Genomic DNA, 18,370 nt, shown 5'->3' on the forward strand with positions numbered 1-18,370 from the left:
TGCATCTTCTACATGATGACTGTGTACAGCATCACCGTCGTGATCATCTCCTGGGGATTCTTCGTCTTCTCGCCCCCTCGAGCCACGGTGGTTGTCTTGCTGCCCTTCCTCATTTCTTGCCCGGCCCCCATGGACGACTGCGTAGTCATCTTCATCACCTTGCCACCGATAGCCATCCATGAAACCACGCAAGAGCAGGTGGTCCCGCACCTGCCCGGAATCCGGGTCCGCAATAAGGCTATTCAGCTTGCATCTTCGACACGGACATCTTATCTCCGTCTCATTCTTTTGAAGCATCTCGGCCTTCGCGGACCTCAAAAACCTATTCACGATGCCTTCGGTCATCGTGCGGACCATGGTCGCCTGCGGGGTAGAGCAAAACAATATTTTAGAACCAAGAAAAAATTTGGCATGACTTTCCCTAAAAATAGGGCCAAAAAGAATGCTTAATGCCAAAATTCTCGCCGAAACGGAAATGAAACAACATTCCGGCAAAATATTGGCAACTATCGCATTTCAAATACCGGTACACCTCCAAACACAAACACATATGCAACACCACAAACATATGCAACACCACGAACATACATAGATCTAGCTAGGCCATAAAAAGTGCATGTGCACATTGTTGTAGGGAGAACAACATAAATATAGCTTCCCCCTTACTTACCTTGCAAAACAAGGTAACTTAACCACTTAATTTGAATGAATCTATGGTGGAAATGAGGTGAAAAAGAGGAGGCACCCGAGACAAGGAGGAGGCGGTGGAGAGAATGAAGTGGGGAGAAAGTGAGTGTGGGAGGAGAGGCTGTCCAAAATATCTTGTTGCTGCCCACTTACTAATGGCGCACCAGCAACAAATGCGCCATTAGTAATCCAGGTTACTAATGGCGCACCCCCTGGTGGTGGGCCATTAGTACTTTTGCAAAAAAAGGAATAAAAACAATAATAAAAAAAATAACATTAGTGGCGCACCTTCTGGCTAGTGCGCCATTACTAGTTACAACTAGTAATGGCGCACCACCAGTGGATGCGCCATTTGTATGTTTGGACAGGCGCACTAGTTCAAAAAAAATTGGTACTAATGGCGCACCGTGGGCAGGATGCGCCATTAGTAGTTTCAACACTAATGGCGCATCAGAAGGTGGTGCGCCATTAGTATATACTAATGGTGCACCACATGTCTGGTGCGCCATTAGTGTCATTTCCATCTATAGCCCTTTTCCTAGTAGTGGAAGCCGGTCCTGACCAAGGTAAATTTCAGTAGTAAACTCGCGGCACGACTCGCGGGCCCATAAAAACACATCTTCAGCTTGACCTAAGGAATAGAGGCAGTAATTTGTTTACATGAGAGGCTCCCCCTCCCAAATTGCTCTCACAACTTTCAGGGCCGTGCCCAAGTTTTTGCTTGCAGGCTCAGCAGCACGTGCTCAATCGAACATATTGCTCATCGTGTCCTCCGATACGCCCTCAGACGCGTCACTGGCATCGTCGTCACCATCGCTGGCGCCACCATCCTCGTCATCATCATCACCGTCACCATTGCCGGTGTCACCCGCACCATCGTTCATCACGTCGCCTTCATTCGTAGCGACCACCACTGCATCATCCTCGGAGGTGAAGGCCCTGACCAGCGCGTCCACATTGTCCTCAACCCAGCGTGCCAGGTCGTCCCGGATGGCCTGAGGCACAGGGGCAATGGCGGCGTCGAAGTCAAAGTTGGGGTAGGTGTTCTGAAGGTGGCTGAAGACACGGGAGAACGCGCACTTGAGCAGGCCGCGGCTCCTCTCCTCAACAAGCACGCGAGCCCTCTCAAATCGATTCTCCAAGCGCGTCACCACGTTGGTGAAGAAAATAAGGTGATTGGCGTAGTTGTTCGAGTGGGGATGAGGTGCATTCTCGTCATAGATGGCGCCCAGCACCGCGTTGGCTCTGGTCCTGAGGTTTTGGAGTATGGGGGCGTGCTCGCGCTCCAGCGTCCGCCGCCGGAGCGCTTCCTCCCTGCCCCGTTGCGCGGAGGATTTGGCACCGGCGACCCGCTGCTTAAGAGAAGCCAGCTCGGCACGTGCGGAAGCCAGCTCGGCTTGCACTAAAGATAGGGCGGCTACAACGGCTTTCTCGTGACGTTCAGCCTCGTCTAGCCCTGAACTGAGGGCCTTGGTCCTACCCACAGCCTCGGCCTCCAGAAGCTTCAACTTCAGGGTGTATCTTCCCACAAGGTCTGTGCGAGCCTTGGCCGCTCGGCGATCGACTTCCTCCTGGGCCTTGGCCTCGCGCGCGCCGACATCATCCTCAGCTTGGGCAACCTGGCGCTCCCTCGTCTCCAACCGCTTGAGCTCAAGGCTGCGCTCCGCGGCTTCCAGCGCCAGCGCTTCCTCGTGCCTCAGGATATCTTCCTCCTCGACAGCCGTCCCCTTCATCGACGCTAAGGCGGCCTTACACGCCTCCACTTGCTACTCCAGGGAAGCGCTCCAGGCTTGGAGCTCCCATGCGCGCTTCTCTACGATCTCGCGATGTCGATCAGCCTCCCGATCTTCTTCCAAAGCATGGGCACAAGCTTTGCGCGAGGTCGCAAAAGACGCCTCGGCCTTCATGTTATCAAGCTCGCGTTGGTGGCGCCCAAGGTTGATGGCCACCTTCAACTTATGCCACTCTTCCACCAGCCGAAGACCCTCGGCCTCGAGGTGCGCGTCTACATCCGCGAGCTCCCCGCCAAGCCAGCGCACCCGCCTCTCCAGCCGACCCTGCGACGGGGGCAACATATTGGCCTGGGACGCTCAAGGCCAGCGGAAGATCCGAGGCAGGAGGAGTTTGCTTCCCGAGGGGCTTCACGGCCTTAGCAGAGGGGGTCCTAAAGAACCACCGTCAGGAAGGGAAGCAACACTCAAGGAATTACAGAGATAAGGTAGTTACTCATCTGTGGCGATTTACTTCCTATGTTTCAATGGCCGGGAAGCACCGTTGCCGCATCTTGGGGACCCCTTCCTCTTGCGGAGCGCATCGAAGTCTACACGGAGCCGGCCGAAGCGTTGGGCGTGGCGACCAGCGCAGGGCGTGGCAGATGAAGCGCCCGAGGGAATGACCTCAGGAGCACCAAGCTGGGGAGAGCCATCAAGTACTGCCTCGTGACGGCCTCCAGAGGCCTCGGTAGCTTTAGCCTCGGGAGCAGCGGGTTGCTTCACCCCCTGAACTACTTCCTCAATGTGGGAGTCATGGGCTCCCGAGGTTGACGCCTCAGGGACTGCGGGCGGCTCCAACGCCGCGCCACCCGTGCCTCCAGCCTCCGGTGATGCTTGCCCCCTGCGTTCACTGTTAAGGAAAGTTCGGTGCCGGCAGCGAAGATGGGTACCACGGTGATGGGGTTCTCACGGGACCCCTCAAAGGCCAACAGGGCGCAGCCCCCATTCGTCAAAAGGGGGCATCTGCCCCACAAACTCCACCCTGTTCGGGCAGCAGTACAAGAGATAGCCTTCTGGTGGCATATCAGCTGGCGAGGGGTGCTCGCCAGGACCTCGAGCAATGTTCTTCGTGCCACAAGTGGAAGCTCGGACTCCTGGAGCATCATGCGATCCGAGCCGGCGGATAAGGCCCACATCGGCCGGGAATGGCGCTGAAGAGGGGCGATGCGGCGTCGGAGGAACTCCTTCATCACCATGGGCGCAATCAATCAAGGTCTTTCAACCTCCTCATCCGGAGCCAGACGAAGGCAAGACAGGGGATCGTAAGCTTCTCGTGAGCCCAGCCGGAGCTGGGAACGGCGGGCGCGGACAGAGACGAGAGCAAAGGGCTGAGCACTCCAACATCTACGTACACCCACCGCATCCGGAACTCGCTCGCAAACGGCGGGAGCTCGAAGTTGATCCACGAGTTGGCTGTCGCCGCCACGACCTGGAAGCTCAGGCACCCCGAGCATTGCCGGGGGTCGGTCAGGTGCAGCGAGAAAAAGTGGCGCAGAAGGACCACGGAGGGGGCGATTCCCACCATAGCCTCGCAGGCGAAGGAGAAAATGAGCGACAGGTTGGGGATCTAAGTGCAGCAGATGGATCTGGTAATGGGAAAGCATGGCGTTGAAGAAGGCGGAGAAGGGAGGAACCAGGCCGGCACACAGGGCGTCGATGAAGAACTGGACCTCGGTGGCTGCTCTATCAACAAAAGCTCGAGACGCCGGCCATGCCGCCGTCCTACCCCATTCGTTGAAGCTGGTGGCGAGTGCAAGGTGAACCTTGTCCATGGCCTCCTCATTGAGCACGCGCGATCGGCCAATAGCAGGCTCGACGGCAGGAGGCGGGTTGACTGAGGACAGGGGCTTCTTCCCTTTCTCCATCCGGTTCGGTGCCATGGCGATGGGGAGGACTGAGCTCAAATTGGATTCGGAGCAGAAGCTAAGGTTCGAGGAAGTGAAGGAGTCAGGGGGTGTGTTGCCAGCAAGGGGGAAATAACTGTGTGGGAGGTCGTGGCCGCCTAGCCATGTGAATATCAAGGTTGCGTGGGGAAGCGGGGCCGCCCATGTCCAATCGAGCGCCACGTGTCAGACAGGACCGCGGGCTTTTGGGGCCCGCGGCGCTCCGCGCTTGCCCTTTGGCTTTGCCTCGAAGACAAGCCCGAGCACGCCTTGGGCCCGAGGGCTACTGTCGGCATTCTGGGAACGGGGGTCCCCAGACTCGCCTGCCTGCGGCCCGCAGCTTGGCTCCACCAGCGGCCCCGTACGGCCCATCTTCACCAGCAAACATTCATGACCCTCGCGAGGGTCCAAGCCTCGCGAGGGGGACTACGCAAGACCTCCTTAGGGGCGGCCTCACCAGGCTGGCTCCTGAGGGGCAGAGAGATCAAGCCGAGGGGCACCTCGCGAGGTTCCTGTAACATAAGCCATGACGACTGGAACCAGGCGGGTGCCAGCGCGCAGTGTCCTCATTTCCTCTTTGGTGCTAAAGAGGCAAGCACGGGCGAGGAGTCCCGAGGCATCAGGCAAAGGTTTCCATATCGGTGCAACAATACCAAGACCAGCAGGACGGCAAGGCGGAGGTCATCATGGAGCCCAAGACGGCGTCACCACCAGAGCCTTTGGCAGGCGAAGACCACTTTTGTCAGGATAGCTTGTACTAGTTGTCTCCCTTCGAACTTGGCCGTTGTGGGACCCCTTCCAGCTCAATATTTGGGAAGAGGACTAGGGCCTCTATAAATAGGAATAGCCACCACAAAAGGGAGGTAACTGATTCAGACCTAGATCATCCCAAACCACACAAGTTCGCCAAGAACAAGAACACCTCTCCTCAGGAGGCTGTTCTTCCCTTGTAACTGTTCATCCTCAGCCCAAGAAGTAATCCACTGCACCACACTAGAGTAGGGTATTACACCACAACAGTGGCGCGAACCAGTATAAATCTCGTGTCTCGTGTTCTTCGGGTTTGTCGAGCTAGGCCGTGAGATTGTAGAGTGCATGAGCTAGAGAGGGGGAGAGATCTTCATGCGCACCCCAGTGTTCGAACCTCAAGGGTTTTGCCGGAACCCGAAATCCGATAATTTCCCCTTCGGTGAGGGAAGTATCCCCGGTGGAATCGCTCCGCCAAAGAACAAAAGTGCTCCTGCCCAGATTCCGCCTCGAAACGGCGGCTCTTCCTCCCGAAAGCCTTCTTCTAATTTTTTTCTAGGGAAAATAGTATCATATAGGAGAAGGAGGGCCCAAAGGGCTATTGGTGGGCCCACAAGCTTGGGTGGCGTGCCCCAGGGGGGCACCACCTGAGCTTGCGGCTCACTGGTCGGTCCCCTCCTGATGATTCTTCTTCCAGTATTTTCTATTAATTCCAAAATAATTCTCTATAAATTTTCAGGTCATTTGGAGCTATGGAGAATATCTATATCTACTGTAGCCTTTTCAGGTCCAGAATTTCAGCTGCCGGCAATCTCCCTGTTGATGTGAAAGTTGTAAATTAAGAGAAAAAAGGCATTAGAATGGAATCATAAAGTGGAATAATAACCCAAAATATAGTAAATAATAGTAGAAAAACATGATGCAAAATGGACGTATCAACTCCCCCAAGCTTAGACCTCGCTTGCCCTCATGTGAACACCGGACTAGATAATCATGAACACATGCATATAAAGAGAGAGGTGTCAATAAATTATTATAGCAGCAATATATCATCATAAAAATTCTTATGATCAATTAACAATTCATTCACGATGCTAAAGTATGAACAATAAATTTCATTGTAAACCAACAAACTATGACCTCAGTCACTAAAACAATTGTAGTTCATCATATTTTCAGAAAGAGTCTATGTAAGAGCTTTTGTTTAGCAAGTTTCACAGGCTTGATACGTCTCCAACATATCTATAATTTTTAATTGTTCCATGCTATTATATTATCTGTTTTGGATATTAATGGGCTTTATTTTACACTTTTATATTATTTTTGGGACTAACCTATTAACCGGAGGCCCAACCCAAATTGCTGTTTTTTTTGCCTATTTTACTGTTTCGCAGAAAAGGAATATCAAATGGAGTCCAAACGGCATGAAACCTTTGGGAGCGTTATTTTTGGAACAAACGTGATCTAGGAGACTTGGAGTGGACGTCAAGAAACAATCAAGGAGTCCACGAGGTAGGGGGCGTTCCCACCCCCCTGGGCGCGCCCTCCACCCTCATGGGCCCCTCGTTGCTCCACCGACCTACTTCTTCCTCCTATATATATCCATATACCCCGCAAACATCCAGGAGCACCACGAAACCCTATTTCCACCGCTGCAACCTTCTGTACCCAAGAGATCCCATCTTTGGGCCTTTTTCGGAGCTCCACTGGAGGGGGTATTGATCACAGAGGGCCTCTATATCAACTCCATGGCCCCTTCGATGATGTGTGAGTAGTTTACTTCAGACCTTCGGGTCCATAGCTAGTAGTTAGATGGATTCTTCTCTCTCTTTGGATCTCAATACAAAGTTCTCCTCGATTCTCTTGGAGATCTATTCGATGTAATCTTCTTTTGCGGTGTGTTTGTCGAGATCCGATGAATTGTGGGTTTATGATCAAGTTTATCTATGAAAAATATTTGAATCTCCTCTGGATTCTTTTATGCATGATTGGTTTATCTTTGCAAGTCTCTTTGAATTATCAGTTTGGATTGGCCTACTAGATTGATCTTTCTTGCAATGGGAGAAGTGCTTAGCTTTGGGTTCAATCTTGCGGTGCTCGATCCCAGTGACAGAAAGGGAAATGACACGTATTGTATTGTTGCCATCGAGGATAAAAAGATGGGGTTTACATCATATTGCATGAGTTTATCCCTCTACATCATGTCATCTTGCTTAAGGCGTTACTCTATTCTTATGAACTTAATACTCTAGATGCATGTCGGATAGCGGTCGATGTGTGGAGTAATAGTAGTATATGCAGGCAGGAGTCAGTCTACTTGTCACGAACGTGATGCCTATATACATGATCATACCTAGATATTCTCATAATTATTAGCTTTTCTTTCAATTGCTCGACAGTAATTTGTTCACCCACCGTAATACTTATGCTATCTTGAGAGAAGCCACTAGTGAAACCTATGGCCCCCGGGTCTATTCTCCATCATATAAGTTTCCAATCTATTTTATTTTGCAATTTTTACTTTCAATCTATATCATAAAAATACTAAAAATATTCATCTTATTATTATCATCTCTATCAGATCTCACTCCTGCAAGTGGCCGTGAAGGGATTGACAACCCCTTTATCACGTTGGTTGCGAGGTTCTTATTTGTTTGTGTAGGTACGAGGTGACTCGCACGTGGTCTCCTACTGGATTGATACCTTGGTTCTCAAAAACTGAGGGAAATACTTACGCTGCTTTACTGCGTCACCCTTTCCTCTTCAAGGGAAAACCAACGCAGTGCTCAAGAGGTAGCAAGAAGGATTTCTGGCGCCGTTGCCGGGGAGATCTACACCAAGTCAAGACATACCAAGTACCCATCACAACTCTTATCCTTCGCATTACATTATTTTCCATTTGCCTCTCGTTTTCCTCTCCCCCACTTCACCCTTGCCGTTTTATTCGCCCTCTTTTTCCGTTCCCCTTATCTTTTCCAGTTGCCTCTTTTGCATGTTTCTTGTTTGCTTGTGTGTTAGATTGCTTGCTTGTCATGATGGCTCAAGATAATACTAAATTGTGTGACTTTTCCAATACCAACAATAATGATTTTATTAGCACTCCGATTGCTCCTCTTACCGATGCTGAATCTTGTGAGATTAATACTGCCTTGCTGAATCTTGTCATGAAAGATCCGTTTTCTGACCTTCCTAGTGAAGATGCCGCTACCCATCTAAACAACTTTGTTGATTTGTGTGATATGCAAAAGAAGAAATATGTGGATAATGATATTGTTAAACTTAAACTATTTCCATTTTCGCTTAGAGATCGTGCTAAAGCTTGGTTTTCGTCTTTGCCTAAAAATAGTATTGATTCATGGAATAAGTGCAAAGATGCTTTTATCTCTAAGTATTATCCTCCCGCTAAGATCATCTCTCTTAGAAATGATATTATGAATTTTAAGCAACTTGATCATGAGCATGTCGCACAATCTTGGGAGAGGATGAAATTAATGATATGTAATTGCCCTACACATGGTTTGAATTTATGGTTGATTATACAATTTTTTATGCCAGATTCAATTTTGCTTCTAGAAATCTTTTAGATTCGGCCTCGGGAGGCACTTTTATGGAAATCACTTTAGGATAAGCTATCAAACTCCTTGATAATATTATGGTTAATTATTCTCAATGGCACACGGAAAGATCTACTAGTAAAAAGGTGCATGCAATTGAAGAGATTAATATTTTGAGTGGAAAGATGGATGAACTTATGAAATTGTTTGCCAATAAGAATGCTCCTACTGATCCTAATGATATGCCTTTGTCTACTTTGATTGAGAATAATAATGAATCTATGGATGTGAATTTTGTTGGTAGGAACAATTTTGGTAACAACGCGTATAGAGGTAATTTTAATTCTAGGTCGTTTCCTAGTAATTCCTCTAATAATTATGGTAATTCCTACAACAATTTTTATGGAAATTATAATAACATGCCCTCTGATTTTGAATCTAATATTAAAGAATTTATAGTTCGCAAAAGAGTTTCAATGCTTTGATTGAAGAAAAATTGCTTAAGATTGATGAGTTGGCTAGGAACGTGGATAGAATTTCTCTTGATGTTGATTCTTTGAAACTTAGATCTATTCCACATAATCATGATATCAATGAGTCTCTCAAAGCCATGAGAATTTCCATTGATGAGTGCAAAGAAAGAACCGCTAGGATGCGTGCTAAAAATGATTGCTTCATAAAAGCGTGTTCTTCTAGTTTTATGAGAATAAAGATGAAGGTCTAAAAGTAATTGTGTATCCCCTATTAAATATTTGTTTTGCAATATGAATCTTGATAATTATGGGACTGGAGATGAGTCAACTTTAGTTAGAAGGTGTCCCAAAAATTCAGAATTTTTAGATCTTGATGCTAAAATTGTTAAAAGTGGGATTGAAGATGTTAAAACTTTAGATAGCAACGAACCCACTATCTTGGATTTCAAGGAATTTAATTATGATAATTGCTATTTGATAGATTGTATTTCCTTGTTGCAATCCGTGCTAAATTCTCCTCATGCTTATAGTCAAAATAAAGCTTTTACTAAACATATCGTTGATGCTTTGATGCAATCTTATGAAGAAAAACTTGAGTTGGAAGTTTCTATCCCTAGAAAACTTTATGATGAGTGGGAACCTACAATTAAAATTAAAATTAAAGATCATGAATGCTATGATTTGTGTGATTTGGGTGCTAGTGTTTCCACGACCCCGAAAACTTTGTGTGATTTGCTAGGTTTCCGTGAATTTGATGATTGTTCTTTAAACTTGCACCTTGCGGATTCCACTATCAAGAAATCTATGGGAAAGATTAATGATGTTCTTATTGTTCCAAATAGGAATTATGTGCCCGTAGATTTCATTGTTCTTGATATAGATTGCAATCCTTCATGTCCTATTATTCTTGGTAGACCTTTCCTTAGAATGATTGGTGCAATTATTGATATGAAAGAAGGGAATATTAAATTCCATTTTCCGTTAAGGAATGTCATGGAACACTTCCCTAGAAACAAAATTAAATTACCATATGAATCTATTATGAGAGCCATGGACGAGACTTGCTTGCTCCCTGTGCGTGCTCCCATCCGTGCTCCCGCGTACGTGGCTTGATTTGATTGGAACAAAATAAGGCCCGACCCCACCCCCTTAAACTCAGGGGAGGATATGATTAGATTAGAAAGGAAAAAGGAAAAAGGATAGTTGTAGGATGAAGTGGGAGCACGGATGGGAGCATGGGGAGGGAGCGGGCAAGCCAGATCCGAGAGCCACTTATGAATTGCCTACCAAAGATGGCAATACCTAGATCTATCTTCGCTTTTATGCCTAGCTAGGGGCGTTAAATGATAGCGCTTGTTGGGAGGCAATTTTTATTTTTATTCCTTGCTTTTTGCTCCTGTTTAGTAATAAATAATTTATCTAGCCTATGTTTTGGCTGTGTTTTTTGTGTTTAATTAGTGTTTTTGCCAAGTAGAACCGTTGGGAAGACTTGGGAAAAGTCTTTTTGATCTTGCTGTAAAAAACAGAAACTTTAGCGCTCACGAGAATTTCTGCCATTTTTTATTGGAGAGTGATATTTAGTTAGTTCTTTTTGAAGATGATTAATAGATAAATTACTCATGTACATAAATGTATTTTAGAATTTTTGGGGTTCCATAAGTTTGCGTTAGTTACAGATTACTATAGACTGTTCTGTTTTTGACAGATTCTGTTTTTCGTGTGTTGCTTGCTTATTTTGATGAATCTATGGCTAATAAAAGAGTTTATAAACCATAGAGAAGTTGGAATACATTAGGTTTAACACCAATATAAATATATAATGAGTTCATTACAGTACATTGAAGTGGTGTTTTTTTTCTTTCGCTAACAGAGCTCACGAGATTTTCTGTTAAGTTTTGTGTTGTGAAATTTTCAAGTTTTGGGGTAAAGATTTGATGGATTATGGAACAAGGAGTGGCAAGAGCCTAAGCTTGGGGACGCCCAAGGCACCCCAAGGTAAATCTAAGGACACAAAAAAGCCTAAGCTTGGGGATGCCCTGGAAGGCATCCCCGCTTTTGTCTTCGTCTATCGGTAACTTTATTTGGAGCTATATTTTTATTCGCCATATGATATGTGTTTTGCTTGGAGCGTCTTGTATGATTTGAGCCTTTGCTTTTAGTTTACCACAATCATCCTTTCTGTACACACCTTTTGAGAGATACACACATGAATTGGAATTTATTAGAATACTTTATGTGCTTCACTTATATCTTTTGAGCTATATAGTTTTTGCTCTAGTGCTTCACTTATATCTTTTAGAGCACGGCGGTAGTTTTTATTTTATAGAAACAATTGATCTCTCATGCTTCACTTATATTATTTTGAGAGTCCTTTAGAACAACATGGCAATTTTCTTTTAGGCACAATAATACAAACTTTCATATAAGTGCATTGAATACTAAGAGAAGTTTGATACTTGATGATTGTTTTGAGACATGAAGGTGGTGATATTAGAGTCATGCTAGTTGAGTAGTTGTGAATTTGAGAAATACTTGTGTTAAAGTTTGTGATTCCCGTAGCATGCACGTATGGTGAACTGTTATGTGATGAAGTCGGAGCATGATGTATTTATTGATTGCCTTTCTTATGAGTGGCGGTCGGGGACGAGCGATGGTCTTTTCCTACCAATCTATCCCCCTAGGAGCATGCGCGTAGTACGTTGTTTCGATAACTAATAGATTTTTTCAATAAGTATGTGAGTTCTTTATGACTAATGTTGAGTCCATGGATTATACACATCCTCACCTTTCCATCATTGCTAGCCTCTCTAGTACCGCACAACTTTCGCCGGTACCATAAACCCACCATATACCTTCCTCAAAACAGCCACCATACCTACCTATTATGGCATTTCCATAGCCATTCCGAGAAATATTGCCATGCAACTTTCCACCATTCCGTTTGTTATGACACACTTCATCATTGTCATATTGCTTTGCATGATCATGTAGTTGACATCGTATTTGTGGCAAAGCCACCATTCATAATTCTTTCATACATGTCACTCTTGATTCATTGCATATCCCGGTACACCGCCGGAGGCATTCACATAGAGTCATATTTTGTTCTAAGTATTGAGTTGTAATTCTTGAGTTGTAAGTAAAAAGAAGTGTGGTGATCATCATTATTAGAGCATTGTCCCAGTGAGGAAAGGATGATGGAGACTATGGTTCCCCCACAAGTCGGGATGAGACTCCAGACGAAAAAAGGGGGAAAGAGGCCAAAAGAAAAAAAGTAAGAAGGCCCAAACAAAAAAATGAGAGAAAAAGAGAGAAGGGCCAATGTTACTATCCTTTTTCCACACTTGTGCTTCAAAGTAGAACCATGATCTTCATGATAGAGAGTCTCCTATGTTGTCACTTTCATAAACTAGTGGGAATTTTACGTTATAGAACTTGGCTTGTATATTCCAATGATGGGCTTCCTCAATTTTCCCTAGGTCTTCGTGAGCAAGCAAGTTGGATGCACACCCACTTAGTTTCTTTTGTTGAGCTTTCATACACTTATAGCTCTAGTGCATCCATTGCATGGCAATCCCTACTCACTCACATTGACATCTATTAATGGGCATCTCCATAGCCCGTTGATACGCCTAGTTGATGTGAGACTGTCTTCTCCACAACCACCATTCTATACCACCTATAGTGTTATGTCCATGGCTCACGCTCATGTATTGCGTGAAAATTGAAAAAGTTTGAGAACATCAAAAGTATGAAACAATTGCTTGGCTTGTCATCGGGGTTGTGCATGATTTAATATTTTGTGTGATGATGATAGAGCATAGCCAGACAATATGATTTTGTAGGGATAACTTTCTTTGGCCATGTTATTTTGAGAAGACATGATTGCTTAGTTAGTATGCTTGAAGTATTATTATTTTTATGTCAATATTAAACTTCTATCTGGAATCTTTTGGATCTGAACATTCATGCCACAATAAAGAAACATTACATTGAGAAATATGTTAGGAGGCATTGCACATCAAAAATTCTGTTTTTATCATTTACCTACTCGAGGACGAGCAGGAATTAGGCTTGGGGATGCTTGATACGTCTCCAACGTATCTACAATTTTTGATTGTTCTATGCTATTATATTATCTGTTTTGGATGTTAATGGGCTTTATTTTACACTTTTATATTATTTTTGGGACTAACCTAATAACCGGAGGCCCAGCCCAAATTGCTGTTTTTTTTGCCTATTTTAGTGTTTCGCAGAAAAGGAATATCAAACGGAGTCCAAACGGCATGAAACCTTCGGGAGCATTATTTTTGGAACAACGTGATCCAGGAGACTTGGATTGGACGTCAAGAAACAATCAAGGAGGCCACGAGGCAGGGGGGCGCGCCCACCCCCTGGGCGCGCCCTCCACCCTCGTGGGCCCCTCGTTGCTCCACCGACCTACTTCTTCCTCCTATATATATCCATATACCCCGCAAACATCCAGGAGCACCACAAAACCCTATTTCCACTACTGCAACCTTTTGTACCCAAGAGATCCCATCTTGGGGCCTTCTCTGGAGCTCCGCCGGAGGGGCATTGATCACTGAGGGCCTCTACATCAACTCCATGGCCCCTCCGATGATGTGTGAGTAGTTTACTTCAGACCTTCGGGTCCATAGCTAGTAGCTAGATGACTTCTTCTCTCTCTTTGGATCTCAATACAAAGTTCTCATCGATTCTCTTAGAGATCTATTCGATGTAATATTCTTTTGCGGTGTGTTTGTCGAGATCCGATGAATTGTGGGTTTATGATCAAGTTTATCTATGAACAATATTTGAATCTCCTCTGAATTCTTTTATGTACGATTGGTTTATCTTTGCAAGTCTCTTTGAATTATCAGTTTGGTTTGGCCTACTAGATTGATCTTTCTTGCAATGGGAGAAGTGCTTATCTTTGGGTTCAATTTTGCGGTGCTCGATCCCAGTGACAGAAAGGGAAACGACACGTATTGTATTGTTGCTATCGAGGATAAAAAGATGGGGTTTACATCATATTGCATGAGTTTATCCTCTACATCATGTCATCTTGCTTAAGGCATTACTCTGTTCTTATGAACTTAATACTCTAGATGCATGCTGGATAGCGATCGATGTGTGGAGTAATAGTAGTAGATGCAGGCAGGAGTCGCTCTACTTGTCACGGACGTGATGCCTATATACATGATCATGCCTAGATATTCTCATAATTATTCGCTTTTCTATCAATTGCTCGACAGTAATTTATTCACCAACCGTAATACTTATGCTATCTTGAGAGAAGCCACTAGTGAAACCTATAGCCCCCGGGTCTATTCTCCATCATATAAGTTTCCAATCTATTTTATTTTGTAATCTTTACTTTCAATCTATATCATAAAAATATCAAAAATATTTATCTTATTGTTATCATCTCTATCAGACCTCACTCTTGCAAGTGGCCGTGAAGGGATTGACAACCCCTTTATCACGTTGGTTGCGAGGTTCTTATTTGTTTGTGTAGGTACGAGGTGACTCGCGCGTGGTCTCCTACTGGATTGATACCTTGGTTCTCAAAAACTGAGGGAAATACTTACGCTACTTTACTGCATCACCCTTTCCTCTTTAAGGAAAAACCAACGCAGTGCTCAAGAGGTAGCAATACTCAACTATCATTTAGTCTTCCATGATTGCTGGCACTCATGACATATTTACGGAGCAAAAGTTTTAGTCAAACGCATAGGAAGATGGGGGTTTATAGTTTTCACCTCCCAACTTATTTACCTCGAGGATAATGTCAACAATAATAACTTATGATTACCTACATCCAACTCGATATATGTGCCTGGATCTTTCCCTACCACATGATGCTTTCCAAGTGGAGAATGATTTAGAATGAAATAAGGATGAACCTTATTGACTCTCGCATAAAAAGTAAATACCAAAAAGTAAAAGATAGGCCCTTCGCAGAGGCAAGCAGAGGTTGTCATGCGCTTTTTATTTTTAAATGTGCAAACTCTTAATGGAAAGAAACATCACTTTATATTGCCCTTGTGACAGCAACCTTTATTATGCGAACCATCGCTTTTTTTTTACCATCACAAGTTCGTAGAAAGCTTAGTTTCCTTTACAATAAAAGATCATACATATTTTGGAGCAGTTTTATTGCTTTTTTGTATCGATGACAACTTATGTGAAGGATCTTATTCAATCCATAGGTAGATATAGTGGACTCTCATGACAAGAAACTGGGTTCAAGGGTTTTTGGATCATTCTACACGTGCATATGAGTTTTCCTATGAATCTCATATTTAAGAATCATAGTAGTATAGCATAAAATATAAAATCTTTAATTATAAACATGGAAATAAGCAATTCAAATATTATTGTGGCGGATAATGGTGAAGGAGTTGACGAAGGTCTGGAATTTGAGCACATGTGTGATCCTATCCAACTTCAGAGCAAAATCGAGCGATGTTCTAGAATTTTATCCAAATGCATCGACGTATTCGGCATTGAGGAACTCTTGAGCAGCTCTAGAATGATCTGGTTGAGCATTTGTGGTCATTTAATGGAGAGGACTCAAACATACGTGCAAGTTGAATTTATGTTTGAAATATTTCATTTGAAAACTTTGATTGTAATATTTATATTTGAACTTTTGTTGAATTTCAATATTTCACTATTTGAAGATTGGTGCTATATATTTGTACTTATTTTGAGTGACGCGAAAAGAAAACGAAAACAGGGGCAGATAGGGTAGATGTTTGGTGTAGTGGGTTGGATGTCCCGCTCTCATATCTGTGTCCGTGAACGTATAGTATGTCCGATTTTGGGTACGCCATTGGAGATGCCCTAATATGTGATTTCTCAACTTGTTTCTCCTTATCGGCCCTACCCACAAGAAGACGACACGCCTTTCATCCTCGAGGCTTTTGCTTATTCACCGCTTTGTCGCATATACATTGTTTCTCCACTCGTATGTCCGCATCTTCTCTTTCTCATAGCACAGTGGGTTTCCGTATGTTTCATGAGAAAGACTCTTTTGATTTGGGTGGAGACGATTCTGATCATCCGGTTACAACGAGGGATGATTTTGCATCTTGGCAATCAGGAAACCAACACTCATAGGTTGTTGATCACACAGGGTACAGTTAACATGGCCGCAAATGCCTAATACACACAAACAATTGAGAACAAATAATAACTATGACAATAATCTGGATATTTTGAATATAAATGCAGTATCGATGAAAAGTCGGGTTTTAGAAGCGGCCTTGTGATAGTCGTTGGAAACGAACACATCACAAGCGGTTTCTAATTTTGAGGAGTAGATTACACATCCACGACAAGTTTGAATTTTACTTTTTTTTACATCTAGACTTCGGTACTTTGAGTCAAGTAACTTCTTCAAGACAAGAGAAAAATTAACATTCCTTTTCAATTCTGCGTCGTGCCATTGCCACCTGGTAATGGAAGAGGTGGAATGCTCTGCTCGTTCCTGAAGAAATCAGCGGGATCCACCATGGCCTTCACCGCCGCAAGCCTCTCAAAGTTATCCTTGAAGTACGCCTCGCCCCAAACTCTCGCCGTCTCGTAGCTGGCCCCGGCGCCGTCACCACCATACTCGTTGACGCCGAGGTCCAGGTCCTTGTAGTTCACGTACGCGCCCCTGGGGCTCTTGGACACGTACGGCTCCATCTCCCGGTGCGACCTCCTGACCCAACCCATATGCTGCTCCGACGCCTCCGTCGTGTTGTCCCACCAGAACCCGTAGTACTGCAGGTTGTAGAGCGCGCCCCGGTGCGGGAACGGCGTCGCGGACGGCGCGACGCTGCCCATCTTGCCGCCGAAGGGGTCGAGGATGAGCAGCCCGGCGCCGTCCTCCAGGAACCAGCTCGACGTGCTCTCCCACACGTCCCTCGGGATGGGCTCGTGCACGAAGTCCGACTTGCCCTTGAAGTACCTGTCCGGCTTGGTGCCCCGGTCCAGGAGCATCTCCTTCGGCTTCCCCGTGCCGTAGAACGCGAAGTAGAGCACGGACTCGATCCAGCTCATCTCGATGCAGTCTCGCCGCGTCACGCCCAGCTCCGGGAACATCTTGGTCATCGTCGCGACGACGCCGGCGCACCTGCCGAGGTACAGGGACTCGAACTGCGCGTCCTGGTTCTGCACGACCACCCGGAGGATCATGTCGCGGGGCAGGGCCGGCGCCACGTTCTGCCACTTGGTGAGGAGATCGCTGGCGGATTGGTCTCTTGGCCGGTGGACGGTGAACACGGTGACGATCGCGGGCACGCGCACGAGCTGGAGCTTCCAGGACACCACGATGCCGAAGCTCCCGCCCCCGCCGCCTCGGATGGCCCAGAAGTGGTCCTCCCCCATGGCGGCCCTGTCCAGAAGCCTCCCCTTGGCGTCCACCATGACGGCGTCGACGACGCGATCCGCGGCGAGGCCGTACTTCCGTAGCATCAGGCCGAAGCCGCCGCCGCTGAAGTGCCCGCCGACGCCGACCGTCGGGCCAACACCGGCGGGGAACCCGAGACGCGCGCTCTTGTTGGCGATGCCGTAGTAAAGCTCGCCGAGCGTGGCTCCGGACTCGACCCACGCCGACCTGCTACGGACGTCAACGCGGATCGCGCGCAGCGCCGCCAGATCGACGATGGCGAATGGGTGAGCCGCGTCGAGGGAGCGGTAGGAGAGCCCCTCATAGTCATGGCCACCGCTGCGCGGGCGCACGCGGACGCCGTGCGCCGCGCCGCAGCGCACGGCAATCCTGACGTGTGTGGCGTGGGTGGCCTTGACGATGACGAGGGGCGTCGGGGTCGCCGGCGTGACGAACCGGAGGTTCTTGATGGAGAACTCGAGGACGGACGGGTAGGACTCCGACGACTGCGTGTAGACGATCCCCGGAGGAAGGTGGAGGGCAAGGCAGCCCACGAAGTCGGTGGTGTTAACGCTGGTCGCCGCGGCGGCCGTGGAGATGGCAATGCAAACGGCGGCGAGCAGCGCAACCAGGATGCTCCGAGCTACGGCCATCGTGTGTAGCTTGATTCGAGGACTGAGGAGTCAGCCTGAGACCGTGGCAACTTATATAAACTTGTTGGAATTGGAACCTTGAAAGTAAAGCCGAAATCACTTGTCGCAACCAGCAGGAGTGTACTCTCTGCTTGGTTGCGGTTGGTTGCATCGATCCGCCACGTCTTTCCTCGGCAGGTTTTGTTAAGCTTCAGGAAATGGTCGCACAACAAGGATGT

General features: G+C 46.5%; 1 protein-coding gene across 1 annotated transcript; it reads right to left on the reverse strand.

Annotated features, from left to right (window-relative positions):
- Nucleotides 1–16,355: 16,355 nt before the first annotated feature.
- LOC119333593 (berberine bridge enzyme-like 28) lies at nucleotides 16,356–18,152 on the reverse strand. The gene has a single exon (XM_037606444.1). The coding sequence runs from the start codon at nucleotides 18,150–18,152 to the stop codon at nucleotides 16,554–16,556; it is 1,599 nt and encodes a 532-aa protein (XP_037462341.1). The 3' UTR covers nucleotides 16,356–16,553.
- Between the last annotated feature and the right edge of the window lie 218 nt (nucleotides 18,153–18,370).

Source organism: Triticum dicoccoides, chromosome 7A (genome assembly GCF_002162155.2).
Source record: "Triticum dicoccoides isolate Atlit2015 ecotype Zavitan chromosome 7A, WEW_v2.0, whole genome shotgun sequence".
Taxonomy (NCBI): domain Eukaryota; kingdom Viridiplantae; phylum Streptophyta; class Magnoliopsida; order Poales; family Poaceae; genus Triticum; species Triticum dicoccoides.

Excerpts from the sequence above, each read along its gene's own strand:
- LOC119333593 (XM_037606444.1), bottom strand. The coding sequence starts at position 18,152 with ATGGCCGTAGCTCGGAGCATCCTGGTTGCGCTGCTCGCCGCCGTTTGC.